The following is an 18,842-nucleotide window of genomic DNA, read 5'->3' on the forward strand; positions in this document are numbered from 1 at the left end:
GTCATTTTGACTGCCTATCAGTGGCCTGGAGGAGACCACATATACAAGCTGAACATCTACCCTTGGGGAAGAGTTAAAAGAGAAAAGTGGAAAGGAACAATTTTACACACAACTGAGGAATACTTATGTTAATTAAAACAACCTTTTTCTTCTGAGTGTCAGGCTATGTCATTTTTGAAACCCTGGACTGCTTCAGTAATTCCTTTGCTTACTTCTCAGATGCATTTTGTCAAAAAAGTTTTTTAAAAAGTTGTTGATGTCACTGAAATCTTCTAGATAAAGGAGGCAAAGTGTTGCTTACTACTAATTCAATGGTCTGTTATTCTCTGCAGCCACTGCCCAAGTATGGCTGTCAGTAGCACACACATGACAGAGGCCTGCACACAGACACTTGTTCATAGGCACAGGCAACCGTAATCACTGTTCCTTACAGACAAAAACAAAGTAGGAGGATCCCTTCCTCTCTCACAAAAGAAATCAACAATTACAGATACAAATCAATAATCAAAGGGAGACAAAAAGGACGGTTTATAACTACTTTGTAAAGGGATCAACAGCAAAAGACAAGAGGTATCTGCCAAGGAAGAGGTACCATACCTTTTCAACATCTGACAGAGATGATAGAGAATGGTTCTGTAGAACCTCTGGTGATGTGAATGCTCGCAGGTCTTGTTGGGGGATGTTTTCATCAGTAAATGATACGCTGCCAGATGGAAGCAGCAGCAGAGACCATGGAGAAATGATGAATCCCAAAGCAGTAGGATCAGCTGTATTTGAAAGGGGAAAAAACCCAAACAAACCTGAATTTAAAGCAACATTGTTTGATGGCCTTGCTTTATGTTATTCTATTTGCTCAAAGACACATTTAATATCAGCCTGCATATTATTAGTGGAATAGACTCATGCTTCCTTTTCCACCTGTGGTGCTCCATAACCACAACCACCACCTCAATTTTAATCACACTATGGAGTAACACCTATCTTTTTTTGACTATTCTTTGCTATTATTCATACCAGCAAGCTCAGGAAGAGCCTGCTAAAATACTCACAAGCTCTCCTGTCCTCAGTTACTTCATTTATGTTATAGTCAACATAAAAAAATTATCATGTTTTGTAGTGAACATGTCATTAAGGCTAATTCCTACAATAAGAATGGAGTTACCTGCTACACTAATATAGCACTGCTGGAGAAGCAATGGTCTGAAGAGGGAAGACAAAGTTAGAGAGATTAAATACTCCTTACTACAGTAGCTATCGAACTGGACAAAAAAGAAAAGTTTTGGGGCACAGAAGTCCTTTTTAGCCTAAAGAAAAAACCTACTTCAGAAGTTAAAAGGAGAAGAATAATTCTAGGCAGCAGCGGAAGTGGGCAAAGAATAAACCTGAAACCTTACTAAGAGTGCCCATTCAAACCCTGTGAATAATACTTGAAAATAGCATAACAAGCACTGAAATCGGAGAGCTGAAAGTGACAATGAAAATTTTACACTATGAATATGCAATTTGCCGGTTAGGTTTTTGACGTCTGATAATACTGCTGGCAAGCTTCTGGCTGCACGTCTGGAAAAAAAGAAAAGGGGCGGGGGGGGAGAAACAGGCCACACACATGGGGGAAGTGTTAAACCCCAAAATCTCCCTTGAAAGAAGAGAGGCCATCTCCTTAGTCAAAATTTTTCTATACCTCAAACAGCAAATCAACTCAGTTTCACTGAAGGAAGTATAGGTATTTATCCAAGTAAAATACAAGTTAACTCTTATTTTTCCACAGGCAAAGAGGCAGTTGCTCTGTTTTCTGCTACCTGATACATCAAGGATTTGAGGAAATAGGCATTTGAAGGACAAGTCTTTCTTTTCCCTCTACATAGTAAGCAACAACAGCAGAATAATTTTCCTCCTTCAGCTCTACCACTAACAACATATTCCACTCTCCTATCAGCTCAGGATGTTTCTACGGTGCTGGTTCCTAGCCTATTCAACTATCTTGTAATCTAGAATATTTCTAATCCTCTAGGAATTAAGTGTATTTAATTACTGCTTGTAGGTACCAGATGTAAAAGGATCTACCAGGTAAGTGCTTCAATTTCTTCAACACCCCTTCCTCCAAAATAAGCTAATAAATTGCTTTCCAGCTTTTTACATTCTGTGATACCAAAGCAAAACTATATTGGTAACTTGGTAGTACAGTTATATAGAAAAATGTTCCCAACTTTCAGATTCTGAAGCTCAGGAAGTTTCCCCTTCTGCCAATGTATGCAAGAGATGTAATTCAGTATAATGCTTAATAATTCAATCATATTGATGATATATTAATTTAATTTTTCAGTCTAACACTAACCTACACATTTTTCTGAACATACCTTAAATCGCTATGCAGAAGTCTGCTTTAAAAAGGAAGAGACCACTGAGGACAACAAACGTTCTAGAAATTGAAAGAATATACAGAGTCTACTTCAAGAAGTTATTTCAAGTTGTTTAATCACCTGAGAATGAAAGGAGTTTGTGATAGTTTTTCTAATGGATTTTAAAATGCCCGTGTGTTTTGCTGAAAGCCAGTATGACAAGCTTAGGATTCACAGTGCAGAACTGGCTTCCCCCTGCTCTGCTTTTTGGCTCAGTCGTCTTGCCTCAGGGGACTGTATTTTATTGGTCTGGCATAGTAAGTAATCAATGGACGGTATCTCTGATCATGTAGGCTAAACCAATTTAAGCTCTCACGTAGAACCACTGAGCTCCCCCTGGAAACCAAATGCCCCAAAACACCCTACGAAAATACCGAATACAAAACCATACATGATTATAACTCTCTTATACACAGAAGACAAGATCTCAGGTAGCTTTCCTATCCCATTTTAGCATGTAAAATACGTTACTTGAACCTACCAATGTCAATAAAAGCTGAACTGAATATGGCTCAACTAACAAGCTGTACAAGTATCTTTCTGTTGCTAGACCTCCTCCAGTGTGACTTCAAATGCTTTCAAATACTGAATTTATCAAGGTGTTATAAAAAAATAAAATCCAACCAACAACCAAAGAACTGCATTTCCTGAGCTACTTGAACAACACAGTATAAATTTGGTCAAGAGAAGACATTCTAAATTTCATGCAGACATTAATTACCAATCCTTACACAGCAATATATATTTTCCTTCTCCCCTACAGCAATCCAATCGACCCTTAGCTACCAAAAAGGTTTAAGCCTGGAATCTCTCTATTCAATGGCTACAACAAAATATCTGCTTGATACAGTAGCAAAAATAACTAATCATGTCCAAGATCATGGTTTCACCACAGTGTGTAACAAGACACTTGGCATAAAGCAAATGACATTACCTCTACACACACCTTCTCTTAGCATGGTCAACTTCAAAGCCAGACTTCAGAAATCTCATATTGTGAAAAAGCCATCAAATATGTAAATTTAAAAATGAGCTGAATAAAACTCCCCCAACAATAACTTTAAACACCACGTCTGGTGAAAGTACTGTAAATTTACTTCAATAAACTAAATCAAATAAAATTTTAATTAAGAATGAAAATAACATCTGCTCCTCCCAGATCCAAGAGTTGACATTTTGCACTGTAACCCTAACCCCACTTCCTCTGACACAAAACAGAAAAACTGCTGTTCACTGTTGTGGCAGTAAGTTCAGACACTAAACACAAGAAATGAAAAGGAATGGAAAGACCCTTCCTATTATATGTACATAAGGAAATATTACATTATATAGAAAAGCATTTTTAGAAAGAAGACCTTCGTTGGCCATCAACTCCCAAAAATAGCCCTGTAGATAACTACTAGATTTTTTACTAGTTCTGTATATATACACCACTGAAACAGAAAAACACCCAAAAAACCAAACTCCAAACATTTTAAAATATTATAAGATTTCTGCTTAAAAGCCCCAACTTGGGAACCTTGAGTAATGGGGACGCTTTAACCTTAAATTAACATTTTGTATGACAAAGACTTTCAATACCTATGAACTCTTCATATTCTGAAACATACTACAGAAACAAGAGTTAATGAGATGGAAGCATGATTTAGTTTTAAGAACAATTATAAAACCCTGCATTTATCTTGAAGTCTTCCCAATATTAATTTAAACAAACTTTTAGTAGATTTTAAGTAATATAGCAGGTCATGCTGCCTACATCACAGCTTTGGGAATCTAATCTACCATAACAAAGGATGAGAATAAATTAACTCGTTCTCCATTTCCTTCCTTAAGGCATGCACTGCAAACCAAACCAACTGTCTTAAAGCTCCTACTATGCGGATCTAACATAAGAAAAATATTTTTAAGTAACTCTACTCTTACCCTTTTGGGTGATTGTACCCTGGGAGAAAAAAAGTAACAAAGATGCTATGCATCAAATAGCTGGGGACCACAGGAAGACAACAGAAACTGGTTTCCAATCATAATATTAATGTAATCTTCTGTTTATGCTTTCAGAATAATTTACAAGAGCAGTAAGGGAAACATACTCCACAAAACACAGGGGGAAATGACAAAAGAGAGATTGAAACCCCTCTTTTTAAAAGCACTGGAATTCAGGATACGGCTCCTGGTCAATTTTATATCCAGTAGGCTTTCAACAGCACTAGAGCTGCCAACGTTCTGAGTTAACTCCAGAACTATGCAACTTGGTAACAAAACACTTGTGAGAGCACAGTTTATCAAGCAGTGCCAAGACACAGATAAATTGTGTGGTCTTTCTTAAAGTGAGAGCGTGAACTGGTTTAAGTGCGATAAAAACGGAAATAAACTTCAGCTACACAGCATCTGCCAAACAAATGAAAGACTTTTAGAACAGTCCTTTACATGGTTTAACAGGATGCAAGACAAAAAAAAACCCCACACCATATTATAATAGACAGTAAGTTCAGGTAGAAATTTAAAATTAAGCCATTTTATTATAGTGATGGCAGCTAATTTTGAATTCCCAAACTAAACACACAATTCAAGCTCCTTCAGTTTTATTTCTTCCTAATTCTCTCCTAGGCCACAACCATTAGCAAAAATGGTCAGAAGTGATGCACATTTCAGCTCTTTCAGGACACAAAAGAAATACCTTAAAAACGCACAGAACCACCCAAACCCAAGGTTTTCAACACTCATCTCTTTGCTTTGCTCTATAGCCCCCACTGAGACAAGGAAGATTTCTCCTAGTGCAAAGGAAACTGAAGGTTTTTGTGCTTAGGCCAGGCTGGAGGCGGGCAGATCACCAATGCATCTCTAGACAGTCCAGGATTATTCCAGCACAAGGGACCACTTATGCTGTAAGTCCTTCGAGCTGGTGCAGCATATCCCCACATGCCTGATGTGCCAAGGAAGCAGTGCTGCAGCACTTCTGCTCCCTCCCCCTTAGGCACAAAGGGGTGGGACCAAGGAGAGAGCTCTGATGGGACACTGAACCGCTTGGAAAATATCAGCACAGGGAGAAACACTGAGAGGCTAACTGAAGTTTACTCTTTCCTGAGAGTACTGGAGCAAGAAACAGGGTGAACAGTTGGGAACTGAACCTCACTTGGGGAGGGATTTTAAAAACCAAACAAGCAAAACAATGACAACAAAAATCACCAAACCCCAGAAAAGTCTGATCTCTTTCCTTCTCAGCAACCAAAAGATGAAATGTTACCAGAAGGTTAAAAAAAAATTGTTCCTCAACAGTTATTGGTAAAGGAAAAAAACCAATCATTTAACACCTGCCAGCAGGGAGTGGCTGGAGCATGAGGATTTACACACACACCCCCACCCACACACCCACCCCCATTGCATTTTCTCTCCTGTCAACCAAAACAATCCATTTCCCCCTCCATCCTAACTAGGTCTATGACTACTTGGGACCCACCACTAGTTCCCATCAACATATTTCACACTTTGCCTTCATTCTTTTCATTATACTTACCCAAGCTAAGCAGATGCAATAGTATGACTGTCAACCAGATTTACAGGACCGAAACACACAATTGTCCTTCTTCACATCCACTTTCAGATGTTATCGCTTTTCTTTACATAAATCATTTCCCATATACAAATTTGCAAGATAGTCAATTTGTAAAGTCCCTCTTTCTTTGCTCAACCTGCCTTTCTATTATCAGACTCATTTTTTCCCCTTATTATTTTCAGAATGTACAATACATGCTTCAGCATAGGAGTGGCCTGGGTAACGTATGAAGTTTTCCCTGCTTTCAAGTTTTGATAAATCTCTCCCAGATAAACCTACCTAATTAGAGGGACACTTGGTTTATAATTCTCAGCAGCAGAGAACACAGCATGCTCCTTACACTTATATGCTCACATTTGATATACTTCACTTCAAAGACCTGTTACTTTGACCTCGTGGAGTCCTGAGCACAAGATACAGCATGTCTGAAACAGCTGATACACCCTCTCAACAGCAAAATAGTTATTGCAGATAATTAAACAGATGTAAGAGAAGGGCAGGTCTGGTATCGGCCTTTTCAAATCTCCAGATTAATCTCAACATCACTAGTACAACTGATGTCAGACCTGCAACTGAGTACTGGATTGTCTTTCTCCTCCATTTAACAGCTTATAATACGCTGACAGGACAGGTACCAGAGCTGATCTTCTAAATGAGTGATTAGCAACTGGGCATTTCAATCTAATCTTTCACTGCTTATAATGTTTTCTAAAATAATTTACAGATTGATTTCAGAGTTCAACACCTGTTAGAATCATAAATACAAACAGGCATAAAAATATGCATATTTCTGTGTCAGTGAATTAGACATGGTATGATATGTGACTAACCATGCAAGACATGGATTTTCATTCTGTGCTTCTTTTATTCAGTAGTTTGACAGATAAGAAGATGGACTCACTAAAAGACACGCAGAACTTTTAAAAATCAAGTAGTCATCAAATCTGTAACAGAAGCTTGTTTTGGGCATTTTTCCCTAATTTCCTGAAACCAGTTTAAGAAATTAGTTGAAGAAAATGTTTTCCGTTGATGGAATAACAGCAAGGATTCTCAACTTCAAGCAGACTACCAAAACTCTACCAGGATTACATAAATAAATAAATGGTTCCTTGGGCTGGTAATTCCTTTAAGCATGTGTGGTTGCTGGGCTGGTGCAGGCAGGCTGCCAACAGATGGCAATTTGAGAGCTGACGATTTCCACGGCCTTTTTATCCCCCTCATTTCAAAACAGTTGGACCACAGATCGTTGAACAGTATGACTGATTTTGGGTTTTTTTAAGAAACTTAATATAGAAAATGCTCATCAAAACTTAGATTTTGTTACAGAACAACATATTCAGGGACTCCAGAACTATACATGGAGAAAGAAGAGAGCATCTCTGACACTGGTCAGAGCTGAGCATGCTGTGAACTTGCAGAAACTGAAAGCTTGCCTTATCGCCCTCTGCCCAGGAATGACTGGTCATTTCTGAAGAACTTTGGAAGCTCATCCTCTGCTATAAAATAGCTCTTCCATGCTGTATGCTAGATCTGAAATTTGACCGAAGGAAACAGAACTTCTCTAGGATTCTCCATTTGCTACAAGTCCTCCGCAAATGAAGAACAAAATTGAGTCAGACAAGCCTACAGGAACCTCTGCATTCTCTATTCCTGCATCTCTGCAACACATCTTTACAAGCCAACACAGAAACTGATATTCAAGATGACCAAAAAAGGTTTCCAGATTGTTTCCTTAGTGAAGCCAAATCTTCATTAAAGACTGTCTGGTTACCCTAATCTTGCTGAGAGGAATTAGATTGCCTTTGTCAACCTTAGCTACATAGTAAAGCTCTTTCATCTGGGTGTCTCGAAGTGCATTTTACCACAGGGCTATATCCCAGGTTAATTAATAGCATGCAACTGAAATAATTTGCTGAACTAGCAGAAAAACAACTCAATAAAACAGCTTCATCTCCAAGAAGAGACAGATTCTTCTGGCACTGATTTTATCTGAATTTGTGTTTCGGTCTTCACTGATGGGAAGACAGACCAGAAGCTTCTGCCACCTTAGCCAGTCCTGGCTGGCAAACAGTCCCCTACTTTAAAAGGGCATACCAGAAGTCTTGGGGCAGATTTCCATTTCGTGCTTTCATCTTTCAGTACTTGTCCCTTCAAAGGAGGGCTGATTGTGTACTCATTTTCAATGCCTGCATGCAGCCTTCATAGTAATTATGGTAACTTTTCTGCACTACTCTTAGGCCAAGAAAGGGTAAGCTCTTGTTTTCAGTGGAGGCTTCCTTCTTGAAAAGAATTTAGATCTAAGATAGTGTCTTAAGTGGTTTCCTACTATAGACTCATGCTACTGTGATATTTCAGGTGGATTTCAAGATGAAACTCAATGTGTTGATTCCTGTAAAGATTTCAAGAGTAACCTCTAATCATTCAAGATCTCTCTTTGGCCAAGCTCTAACTTGGTGTCAACCACCTGCCCTCCTTAAAAAAAAAATATTTACAAATTCCTCTGATTCTCTCTGAGAGACGATAAAGAGAAAAAGACACAAAAGAAGATGCCAGCTTTCCCTTTCTTGCAATACAAGAAGCAGAAGGACAGGACAGTCAAATTGCAACAATAAACTCAGCATTCCTAACAGGGAATTATTCTTAGGCTCTGAGCTCACTGATAAAGGGCAAATGGAGATTTGTATGGGATATCAAAACGACCCATAATTTGCCTACCAAAAATATTTTGGAGAGGTTGATAAAATTTCATATTTATAATGCTAAGTCAAGCTTGGTTGGAAATCAAACGCCGTATGGCAGTTTCTGCCTACATCTGCCTTCTTTGGTGTCTTTGTGAAGTATCCAAAGACCACTTTCAAAGGTTGTACAATGTACGAGATAGACCTAGTGTCTTGACTTGATGGATTGTCTAAACCAAATGTTAAAAAAACCACCCCGCAAAACAACTTAAATGTTGAGTACTGGTGAAATTGTAAGCCAAACACATGCAAAAATATATAATAGATTTTGCCCTCAATAGCAAAGATGTGCCCCTTGCATAGCAATGTGGCAGAACAATGGCCATTTTCAAAGTATGAGCTTTTGATTTTTCCTGAATAAAACTGAATAAGCTTACATATACATGCTTAGATATAAAGAGATGACCCCCATAAATTTGCTGAAATACTAAGATGCATCATGGGACCACATACTCCATCTGAGACCAAGTTAAAGATGTCACTAAAGTTAATTATTGGAATTAAGCTTTTATTGCTATAAAATTCAAAAAAGCAGGGGGAAGGGGCTTAAGCCTATTCAGATTTTGAAGAAAAGAAAGGAAGGAAAAAATATGGAAGAGGAAGGGTTCCATATTTAGACCTAGTGTTAAAACATAGTTATTAGCAGTATTGCAGATGCTCAACTTAGAGCCTACTAAGCTGGGGGAATGGGGCAGAAGAGATACTTACTTCTAGTCCTTTAAAGTATAGTAAGCCACCACATTCCTCTCAGTATCTCTATGTCTTGCTAATTGCACTCTGGGGAATGATACATAGCCCTCTGGTCAAGTTTTCAGTGGCTCACCTTCGGCCTCCCCAAGTCTCTTCAGACCAGACTGGTCACGACTGCACTGTACTGTAGCCGTTTCTATGACCCCTTCAGGTCCAAAGTGCTCCAATCGTCTCAGACCTTTTTATAATTTTTCTATGTTTCTCTCATTTCAGTGAGTCTAAAATAATGCAAAGACTCTGTGGTAGCTTCCTACCAAAGTGAAGTTGTCATCACATGAAACTAAATGTGACATGGGTCCTGACAGAATGTGAAGTAATGGTTGAAAACATCCTTTGGACTGGGGTGCAGCTAGGCACTTTACCCAAGCATAACCTACAAGCAAGTCATTATTTGTGTTTAGAGCCTAAGAAGAACAAGGGAATTTACTTACACGACATGTAAACACAACGAAGATGTTTCCAGTTCTGCTTATATCAGTCTTCAAAAATGCTTACCTTTTCTGAATAGTTCTTGAAGGCTCTCTGCACTTTGATTCAAAATAGCCCATATTTCCTCTTCTTGCAGTGGCCCGCCTCGAACCTCCAGAGCCTCTGCCAGTGACACATGCATGTTACCTGGGAAATGAGACAGACTGATTTAAGAATGCATAAGAGTTATTTTCTCTTTGCATGTAGTACTCAAGTAGTAATAACCCATGTCCAGTTCTCAGTCACAACAGTTCTTTAACATTAACAGAACCCATCCAATACAAATACTACAAAACATTCACCATGATGATGAAGAACTCTGAGCACCTGCCATCATGAAGAGGAAAAACTTGGGTTAAGACCACAATGATCCATATTAATATAGTAGGCTACTAAATCAAAAAACTCGACAAGCTGGCATTAGTCCATATGCTATGGGCAAGAGTTTGCTCTGTTTAAAAAAAAAATGACAGAATGATTAGAAGTTACAGGTTTATTAAAGGAAATCAGCTATTAACATTATTTTGGCAGGTCTAAGTCAGTCAAGCTGCTGTTAAAAAAGGAAGCTCTTCTTCCGATATATTTTCACAGGGCTGTCTATATTATTTCATGACCAATAGGAAGCACTGCCTGCAAACATGCAAGCAAACGAGCTAGCTAGCTAGCTAGCTGTGGGACTAAGAGTTCTCCTTTGTTCAGCTTCTACACAGATTTAAGAAAACAAAGTAGAACTGTTAGCAGCACTCTACGGATTACATCCCTAGAAAACAAATACTAAATGAAGTCAGGTCTTAATATTTTTCCAAAGAGTTAAACCATTTTCACCATACCACAATATGGTATTCAGTTGTTCAAAACCAAAACCATTTTGACAACTGAAGAATGCATCCCTAAGTATTCTCACAAAGTCAAAGCTTCATCATTTTGGTAAGCTCAGGAACAAATCTTGTGTCTGCTTAATTAGGTCAGCTTTCTCTGGACACTAAATGTTCTCAGATTGAGTACTTACGCCAATTTATATTTCTGATTGAGATGCAGTTGCAGTCACTTCTCTCTGCTTCTCTCCAGAGCCCAAAGAATAAAACCCTGAGGCAGTGAGCTGCAGTAAGAGCCTAAGGTATATTGTCAATCATCAGCGATGAGTTTGTTAGGTCTCAAATGCTCCAAAGTTGCTGCCAGAAATTGAATGTTCCACAAGCAAAGCATATTGTCCCAAGATCAGTAACTGATATCAACAGCTTTAGATGACCCAACAGTACTGCTGGAGGTTTCTCACTCTCCCTGCCAATCAACTAGCCAGAACCTGCCCATCAGCATCCAATCCTGGGTCAGATGTACACTCATGGATATTAATCTAACAATTTGCAAGGACAGGCTGAGTAGCTATACTTAGTTTCCCAACTCTTTAGGCAGTTTTATGCCTTCCATGTTTTTTTACTTCCAGATAAGTAGGCTTATACCCATATAATGGAAATACAAAAGGCTGATTATCCTGCAGTTTCTAACTGAAAACATGGGCTATGAAGATACTCGCTGAAGTACTACCCAGAGCCTTTTCAGCTAGAACTCTATACTATGCTACTGAAAAACAACATATTGCTGGCTGCATTTCATCATAACTTATTTTTCCTTACTCCACAGCTTACCAGTTTTTACTATTCAATTATTCTGCATATTTTCTAAGCCAGATCTGTTTTCAGTAATTAAAGTTCAAAAGTCATCATCAAAAGATAATGGAAGGGAAAATAGATCCAGACCACATTTGAAAGAAAAATGAAACTGAATCCCCAAAGAAAAAAAATATATACCGTTCAAAATTGAAAGCTAGGGACCAATACAGATTTGCAATAAATGAATAAAAAGCCAGAGATAAACATGTTTCTAGTCAGTATGGGACTCTCATACACCTGGCACAAAGTGTCTGGTCTATCATCTGTACCAGGGTATTTTCTGATTTCATGGCACTGTCTCAAATTTCAGTACTAACATCTAGAATCAAACTGGATTACTCAGATTAAAATACCTCATTTTCTCCTAGGGACTGAATATATATGATCTGCAAGTGTTTCCTGATCAATTGAGCAGAGTCTGGATGGAGGCCTGTCACTAGTGGTGTTCCCCAGGGGTCTGTGCTGGGTCCAGTCCTGTTCAACATATTCATCAATGAACTGGATGATGGGATACAGTGTAACCTTAGCAAGCTGACTGATGATACCAAGCTGGGAGGAGTGGCTGATACACCAGAAGGCTCTGCTGCCATACAGAGAGACCTGGACAGGCTGGAAAGCTGAGCTGAGTGGAGGGGAACCTGATGAAATTCAACAGGAACAAGTGCACCTGGGGAGGAACAACCCCATGCACCAGTACAGGCTGGGGGCTGAACTACTGGAAAGCGGCTCTGCTGAGAAGGACCTGGGAGTGCTAGGGGACAACAAGCTGACAATGAGCCAACAATGTGCCTTTGCAGCCACGGAGGCCAACGGTATCCTGGGATGCATTAAAAGGAGAGTGGCCAGCAGATTGAGAGAGGTTATCCTCCCCCTCTACTCTGCCCTAGTGAGACCACATTTGGACTATTGTGTCCAGTTTTGGGCCCCCCGGTTCAAGAAGGATGTGGAACTGCTTGATCAAGTCCAGCGGAGAGCTACCAAGGTGATGAGGGAACTGAAGCATCTCCCCTATGAGGAAAGGCTGAGAAACCTGGGTTTGTTCAGCCTGGAGAAGTCTGAAGGGGGATTTCATCAATACCTATAAATATCTAAAGGGTGGGTGTCAGGATGATGGGACTAGGGTCTTTTCAATGGTGCCCAGTGACAGGACAAGGGGCAATGGGCACAAGTTGGAACACAGGAAGTTCCACCTCAATATGAGAAAAAGCTTCTTTCCTGTGAGGGTGACAGAGCAGTGGAACAGGCTGCCCAGAGAGGCTGTGGAGTCACCTTCCCTGGAGACATTCAAAACCCTCCTGGATGTGTTCCTGTGCCCCCTGCTCTAGGTGTGCCTGCTCAAGCAGGGGGGTTGGACAAGATGATCTCCAGAGGTCCCTTCCAACACCTACCATTCTGTGATTCTATGAAAACTTTTTGTGCTAAATATTCCAAAGGAAGTATGCTGAGCATAACATCACCGAGAAAAATCCCCCTCAAAATCCTTCTCTGCCACTCCCCTTTTTCCCCATCCTGCAAAATCCTGGTTCCTTTCAGCTGTGATTAATACCAAGGACTGTGTTGTAGCAGACAAACTAATTCCCTATTTAACATCACTACAGAGACCATAAGCATGTCTGCTCAAACTCCTAAACATGTTACATCAACAGTAAAAGAATCCTACAGAAAACAATTTCTTGATCACACTAAGTGCATGAATATCCACCCAGCCACACAGGCCTCAGCTGTAGCAGTGTAAGCAACAAGATCTGCTTGTGTATTACAGATAGCAGTAGCTTGACAAATAGAAACAAATGTCACAACACACCAAACCCAAAACATTTCAAATTGGTTTTGAAAGGCCAAATACAACAAAACATCAGTCATTACAAATACAGCCACACGCAAAATGGCACGAGTTGGGATCTGAGTGGGACTCTCCTTGATGTGTATCTGTTTCAGTAACTTTTTGGTAACTTTTCTTCCTCAAAACTATCTTGAAGCTGCAGTGCTTGTCTGTCACAGCAAAGAGCAGGCCAACACATTAATCCCAAAGATTAAAAAAAATCTTCCACAAAATGGCTGTCACCAAGGAACCAACTGAAGCAAGTTGGAATGAAGTGTTTGCATGGCCAGAGTTCTCCATCTGTACAGTCCACCTGTTAGCAGCCAGGCACCATTAATTTAACACAATGAAGCTGACAGCAAAAGCACCTGGCTCAAAATAAAATTCTTCCCCACTAGTTTGTTTGTGATGGATGTTTTTCACAGGGAGAAAGGAGAAATTTGTAGGAATGATAATGTTTGCAATGCACAATTCTTCCAAATTTGCTATCTCCTTAGATTCTGGGAGCCTTCAATAGTGTTCGGTCCTTTGTGAATACTGAAGTTGAAGTGCTATGTGCTCAATACACAAAAAAAGCTTTTGGTTTTGTGTAATGCCTGAACATTTTGATAAATTGCAACATAATGACAGTATCAAGTAATCTGTGTAAGAGAAAGACATAAAGCTTTTGTAGAATACCGTATCCAAACTATACAGATTGCCTGTCTTTACATCTTCGCCCTCTAATTGCTGCTACATCTGTGGCTATATAGTTCTCTAACATTCATTTTCCAATTAAAATGAATCGCCATTTAAAACATGTATTTAAATTCCTACTGCTAAGAACTCACAGAAAGGAAGCTGGGTGATAGCAACTGTGGACAACAGACCAAGAACAGCAACCTCTTAGAATGCAGGGAAGAAAAGACACCATAAAGATGAGTTATCTCCACTAAGGGTAAACTTTTAGCTGATTTCAGTTGAGCAAAGAGGGGCTAATCCAAGGAGACAGGCTGAGCGGATCTCAGGAAAGCTGAATAGTATTGGCCTAAAATGACAGAACGCAGAACTAAGTACAATGAAGAGTTTTCTCTTGTATCAACAGTACAAACTAGTCTTCTTCAAATTTCCAAAGATGCTCCTGGCAGTCCCTGTATTTTTCAGGATATCAAGCTGACTGGCAAAGAAATCACTGGCAGAGTTGTCAGTATACTCTTAGTTAGGTTCCTATCAGGCCACTTTCTTGCAGTGAGTCTTCTCCCTGTCTCCTCTTCATTTAAGGTAAGCAAGATCTGTTGTGCTAGCACCCTATGCCTTGTTCCTTTCATTCCTTGTCATAAAAATGGACAGATTGAAGAACATTGAAAGGTGCACCTTCTGAGGATGAGTTCACTTCCTTTTTCCTTGATACAGCATTATGGTGGCACGTTAATATGAAGCAACGCCGACACTTAGCTGGAGATGGGATTGGGAGGCTTACAAATCTAAGAACAGCTTGTTTCTGCACTTGGCTTCAGAAGGTGAGGAGTCCAGGTGCAGCCATGATCAGGAAGCATGTCAAAGGGCTAGGTGGTATGAACTCAGCATGAACTATGAAGGCGTGGATTCCCCATACACCCAAAAACCATGAACTATGAAGGCGTGGATTCCCCATACACCCAAAAACCACACACGGTCATAGCCACAAAACACCTAAAAAGGGGCATTCACACAGCAGAGAGCACAGCACAACGTAGGAAGACAGTGGATAAATTAAAAGAAGCACAGACATGAACATTATCTTCAGGTTGCCTGCTCTGGGGCAGAATTTACTCCTAGACCATACAGGAGTACAATTTCCACAGGAAAGGAGTTGCATCACATGGAGCAGCTCTTTTTCCCTCCAGGACAAGAGAGTAAATTCAGGTGTAAATCATTTGTATCAACAAGCCCCGAGTGCAATTTCTCACCCTCCACACCATTCAGCCCTAAGCCATACAGGCAGCACAGTTCCAAGAAAGAATGCTGCTTAAGCCAGAGGCCTCTCCCATGTCTCAAAACACTTCCTTTTAAAAGCCTGTTTACTTCATGAGGACCAACTGCCAGCTCCTCCCTCTAAGGCAGACAGCTTATACACTCCCTGATGAGTGGGATGGGTAGTTCTGTCTCTTCCGTATAAAGTAAGCTCAGTAACCTCCGTGCTCCTACACTCTACAGTCCCATCAACCCGTGTTAAAAGCACATCATCTATGGAACATTCAGGTAGTGCCAACATGGCACATGAGGCAGTCTGACACTTTCCCAGTGTGAGGTAAGGAATGTACAACAGGAGCAGCCCCTCACACTGAGTAGTACTGTCAAAATGGTTATTTGCAAGGTATATGATTTTTTCTCCTACAACTTGCAACATTTTCAAAACACCTCTATTTATATATGCAGCACAGAAATTAAATGCTCAGAATTCTCATTTCCCCCAACCACCAACTTTTTGCTTTATGCATTTTAAATTTGAAAGTAAAGGTCTCCATCAGCAACCAAGAATTAGGAAGTTTAATGTCCTGTTCTTTCCAGATTTTATTGAACTCTTACCAGCTGAAATATTAAGAAGCTATTGCTATAACTGTGTTTAATAAAGATTACCATATCAGTAATTTTGTCAAAAAGTACCTAAAAGCAGACTGGAAGTCAGAAAGCCAAAACTGCTTCCCCTTAACCACTGCTTGACAACTTTGTGTTTTGGTTTTAGTAACACATATCCCTTGCTTTTTTTCCTTACCTTCTACATCAGCATTTTTCCCCACATTGTAACTTCAGAACCAAAACTTTAAGTCAAAGTAAAATCATGCTTCAACATCAGCTAAGATGCCTTGAGTATCTCATACTTATTTGATATCTCATTGGAATGCACCGCCAAGAAACATGGAGAGCAACTGCTCTAGTCACACGCTCTGTAGGGTTTTTTAGATGTGCTAGAAGCAGTGAAAAAAATGTAAATATAAAAACAGTGCTAGTTTCTAGATAATCACATAACGTACTCTGGTATTCATTTTTATCCTTTGACCAAATTTAAAACAGAGAAAAGAGACAGCAAGAAGGCTCTATATACATCCAAAACATTTTCTGTGATGAAAAAAATCGCCTTATTTCTCCCATATAAAACACCACTAGCTGACTTTATCAGTCCCGAATACGAGCATTATTGTCCCTTTGCTCCACAGGTATACTTAGGCAAAAAGTGGCAATTTCCAAGGAGCACTTTTCTCTTAGGTGTTAATCAAACAGCCATTTCTTGGCCTCTCCTCTATAGACAGAAATTCCTGAAAGCAGAAGCACATTTAAGACAACAGCTGTCTAAAAGAACCTCTTAAAATTCACCTGTCTAAAGGCATGATTAGCTGCCTAAAAATAAAACACTGACACTTTTGTTCTGCACTGAGTGTGAAGTGCTTTCTAAAAGCACTCAACGTGCACAAACCCCAGTGAAACCAAACTGGAGCTATACCTGAGCAGTTTTGAAAGTCTGGCCTCTCCTATTTCAGAGCCTAAGCATCTGGAGTCATTACTATGCCCTGTAATTTCAGAATGCTGGCACCTATCCTATTTATTTACATTGACCCACATCTTACACCCCCAAAGACGACCTGGAATGCATCCATCAATTAGTTTATACCCAATAATGCTGTTGCTGAAACTGTGCTTAAGTGCAGAACCCTGGAGCTAAGGTAGAAAGCTTGTGCTTCAGTAGCCTTTGAAATCTTATTTTCAAATACGCACATACTTAGATGTGTGCACATAAAGTGTGGCTTCCTCTAGCTGCAGGTCCAATTTGCATAGACTGTCCACAAAATAAGGCATTATTTGCAAATACTCAAGCCAAGCATGCAATCAAGGTAAATATACAAGCTAATCCAGTCAACTGTGTTTAAACAATTTTTAGAATCCCACTGCACATTATTCTCATTTATTGTGTTGAAGTGTAAGGGAACAAATGCTTGTGCCATGACCACTTTTTTCACCCCTCCTATAGATAGGAAAAGGGGACAAAAAGCACCACAAGATGCAAATCCCATCTCCCCTCTCTTTTTTTGAGTCTATATATAGCTGCCAGAAGTCGTGGGAGTCTAGGTTTTTGTGAACAAACACACTTCTGTGGTGCTTTTCATTCAATCAGCTACCCGATAGTATTATCTTAGTATAAGCACTATTCCTTCTCTCCTTCATTTTGGAGAGGTCAGCAGAGATTAGTATTAACACCCAAGAACTTCCTCCCCCCAGTTATGGAAGAGATTATCTTCTTCCACCCACATTTTTCCTTCCATGCTCTCCCCTTTTTCTCTCCTGTAGGCAGACAGGATGAGATGTCAGCAAAACAGTCCCATGCTCCTGGGCCAATCCTCAATCTATATAAAGAAAAATTTATTTAAAATCGCATCTCATCCTCAGACTGATAGCTTGCTGCTTGCCCTCAAACCTCTTAAGTAAAGGAACAGAAACTAGCTCAGATTTGTGATAAAACACAAAGAATACATGGACACTCCCAGAAGTTGGGCACTGTTGGCCTTTTGTTTGAACATACAGCAATGATCTCACACTCACTGTAGCAGAGGAGATGTTAGCATTTCTCCTTCCAAAGCCTTAAATCAGCCTTGTATTCCCATGTCTGGAAGACAGAAGAATGTGACATACTGAGAATCTTGGCTTGCACTTCCAGGGCAAGCAGTGTTTATTTTACTCCAGAATTGCTTGCTTTCTTTCCTGGAAGATGGAAAGAAATCAGCTTTTGGCATTGGACTGAACTCACAATGGAAGACAAGCAAGGGTTATTGCTGACTCCCTCCCTTGCTTTTGTGTCTCTCTATCACCAGAACCAGATAAACTTGTTTATCTGAGGCTTCATGTAAGGCAAACTAGTAAATCCAGTCCAAAATGTATGTAATAATCATGAAAGTCATGTTTTCTAGACAACTGTAGAATGTTCTTTTATACATCAGGGTAGCTGATGTTTCACATCTGATATTAAAATTGTATTCAGAACAGTATATAATTATCACTACAAAGTAAGCTTAATCCACATAAATCGGGGCATGACTCCTGTATCCCTCTCTTAATTTAATAGTCAGTGTAAGATCCTTGGGCAACTCCCTTATTTTGCTGTTGATCTGCTCCACCTTGGAGAGGCACGTCTCCTTGGTGCATTTCTCATACTTGCAACTTTCATTTTAATTGCTAAGTAGGAACAGAGGACCTGTGACTAAGACAAGCTTTGTAAGTGGAAAACCAGAAATTTCAGGACTGCAAAACAGCTTGGTCATAGTAATGTTTTTCAAATAGCAGATCAACCAATAATACACTTATTCACATGTAACATTAAACTCTTCCAATGACATGAAATAATCACAAGCAAAACACCTCTTACTATTGACAATGTAACTTCATGATGTAGTGTTGTGCTGTCTATCGTATAACTTCACTTACAACAAACAA

General features: G+C 39.7%; 1 protein-coding gene across 3 annotated transcripts in view; it reads right to left on the bottom strand.

Moving 5' to 3' along the window:
- The window catches only part of PTPN13 (protein tyrosine phosphatase non-receptor type 13), a 129,265-nt gene that overhangs the window by 91,361 nt on the left and 19,062 nt on the right, over window positions 1-18,842 (bottom strand). For all 3 annotated transcript variants that reach the window (XM_064450379.1, XM_064450378.1, XM_064450377.1), the window contains 2 exons: window positions 9,936-10,055; window positions 598-767 (listed from right to left, as the gene is read on the bottom strand). In XM_064450379.1, coding sequence (XP_064306449.1) covers window positions 598-767; window positions 9,936-10,050 — 285 coding nt within the window. In that variant the 5' untranslated portion in view covers window positions 10,051-10,055. The remainder of the gene's footprint in view (window positions 1-597; window positions 768-9,935; window positions 10,056-18,842) is intronic.

Source organism: Phalacrocorax carbo, chromosome 4 (genome assembly GCF_963921805.1).
Source record: "Phalacrocorax carbo chromosome 4, bPhaCar2.1, whole genome shotgun sequence".
Classification (NCBI taxonomy): domain Eukaryota; kingdom Metazoa; phylum Chordata; class Aves; order Suliformes; family Phalacrocoracidae; genus Phalacrocorax; species Phalacrocorax carbo.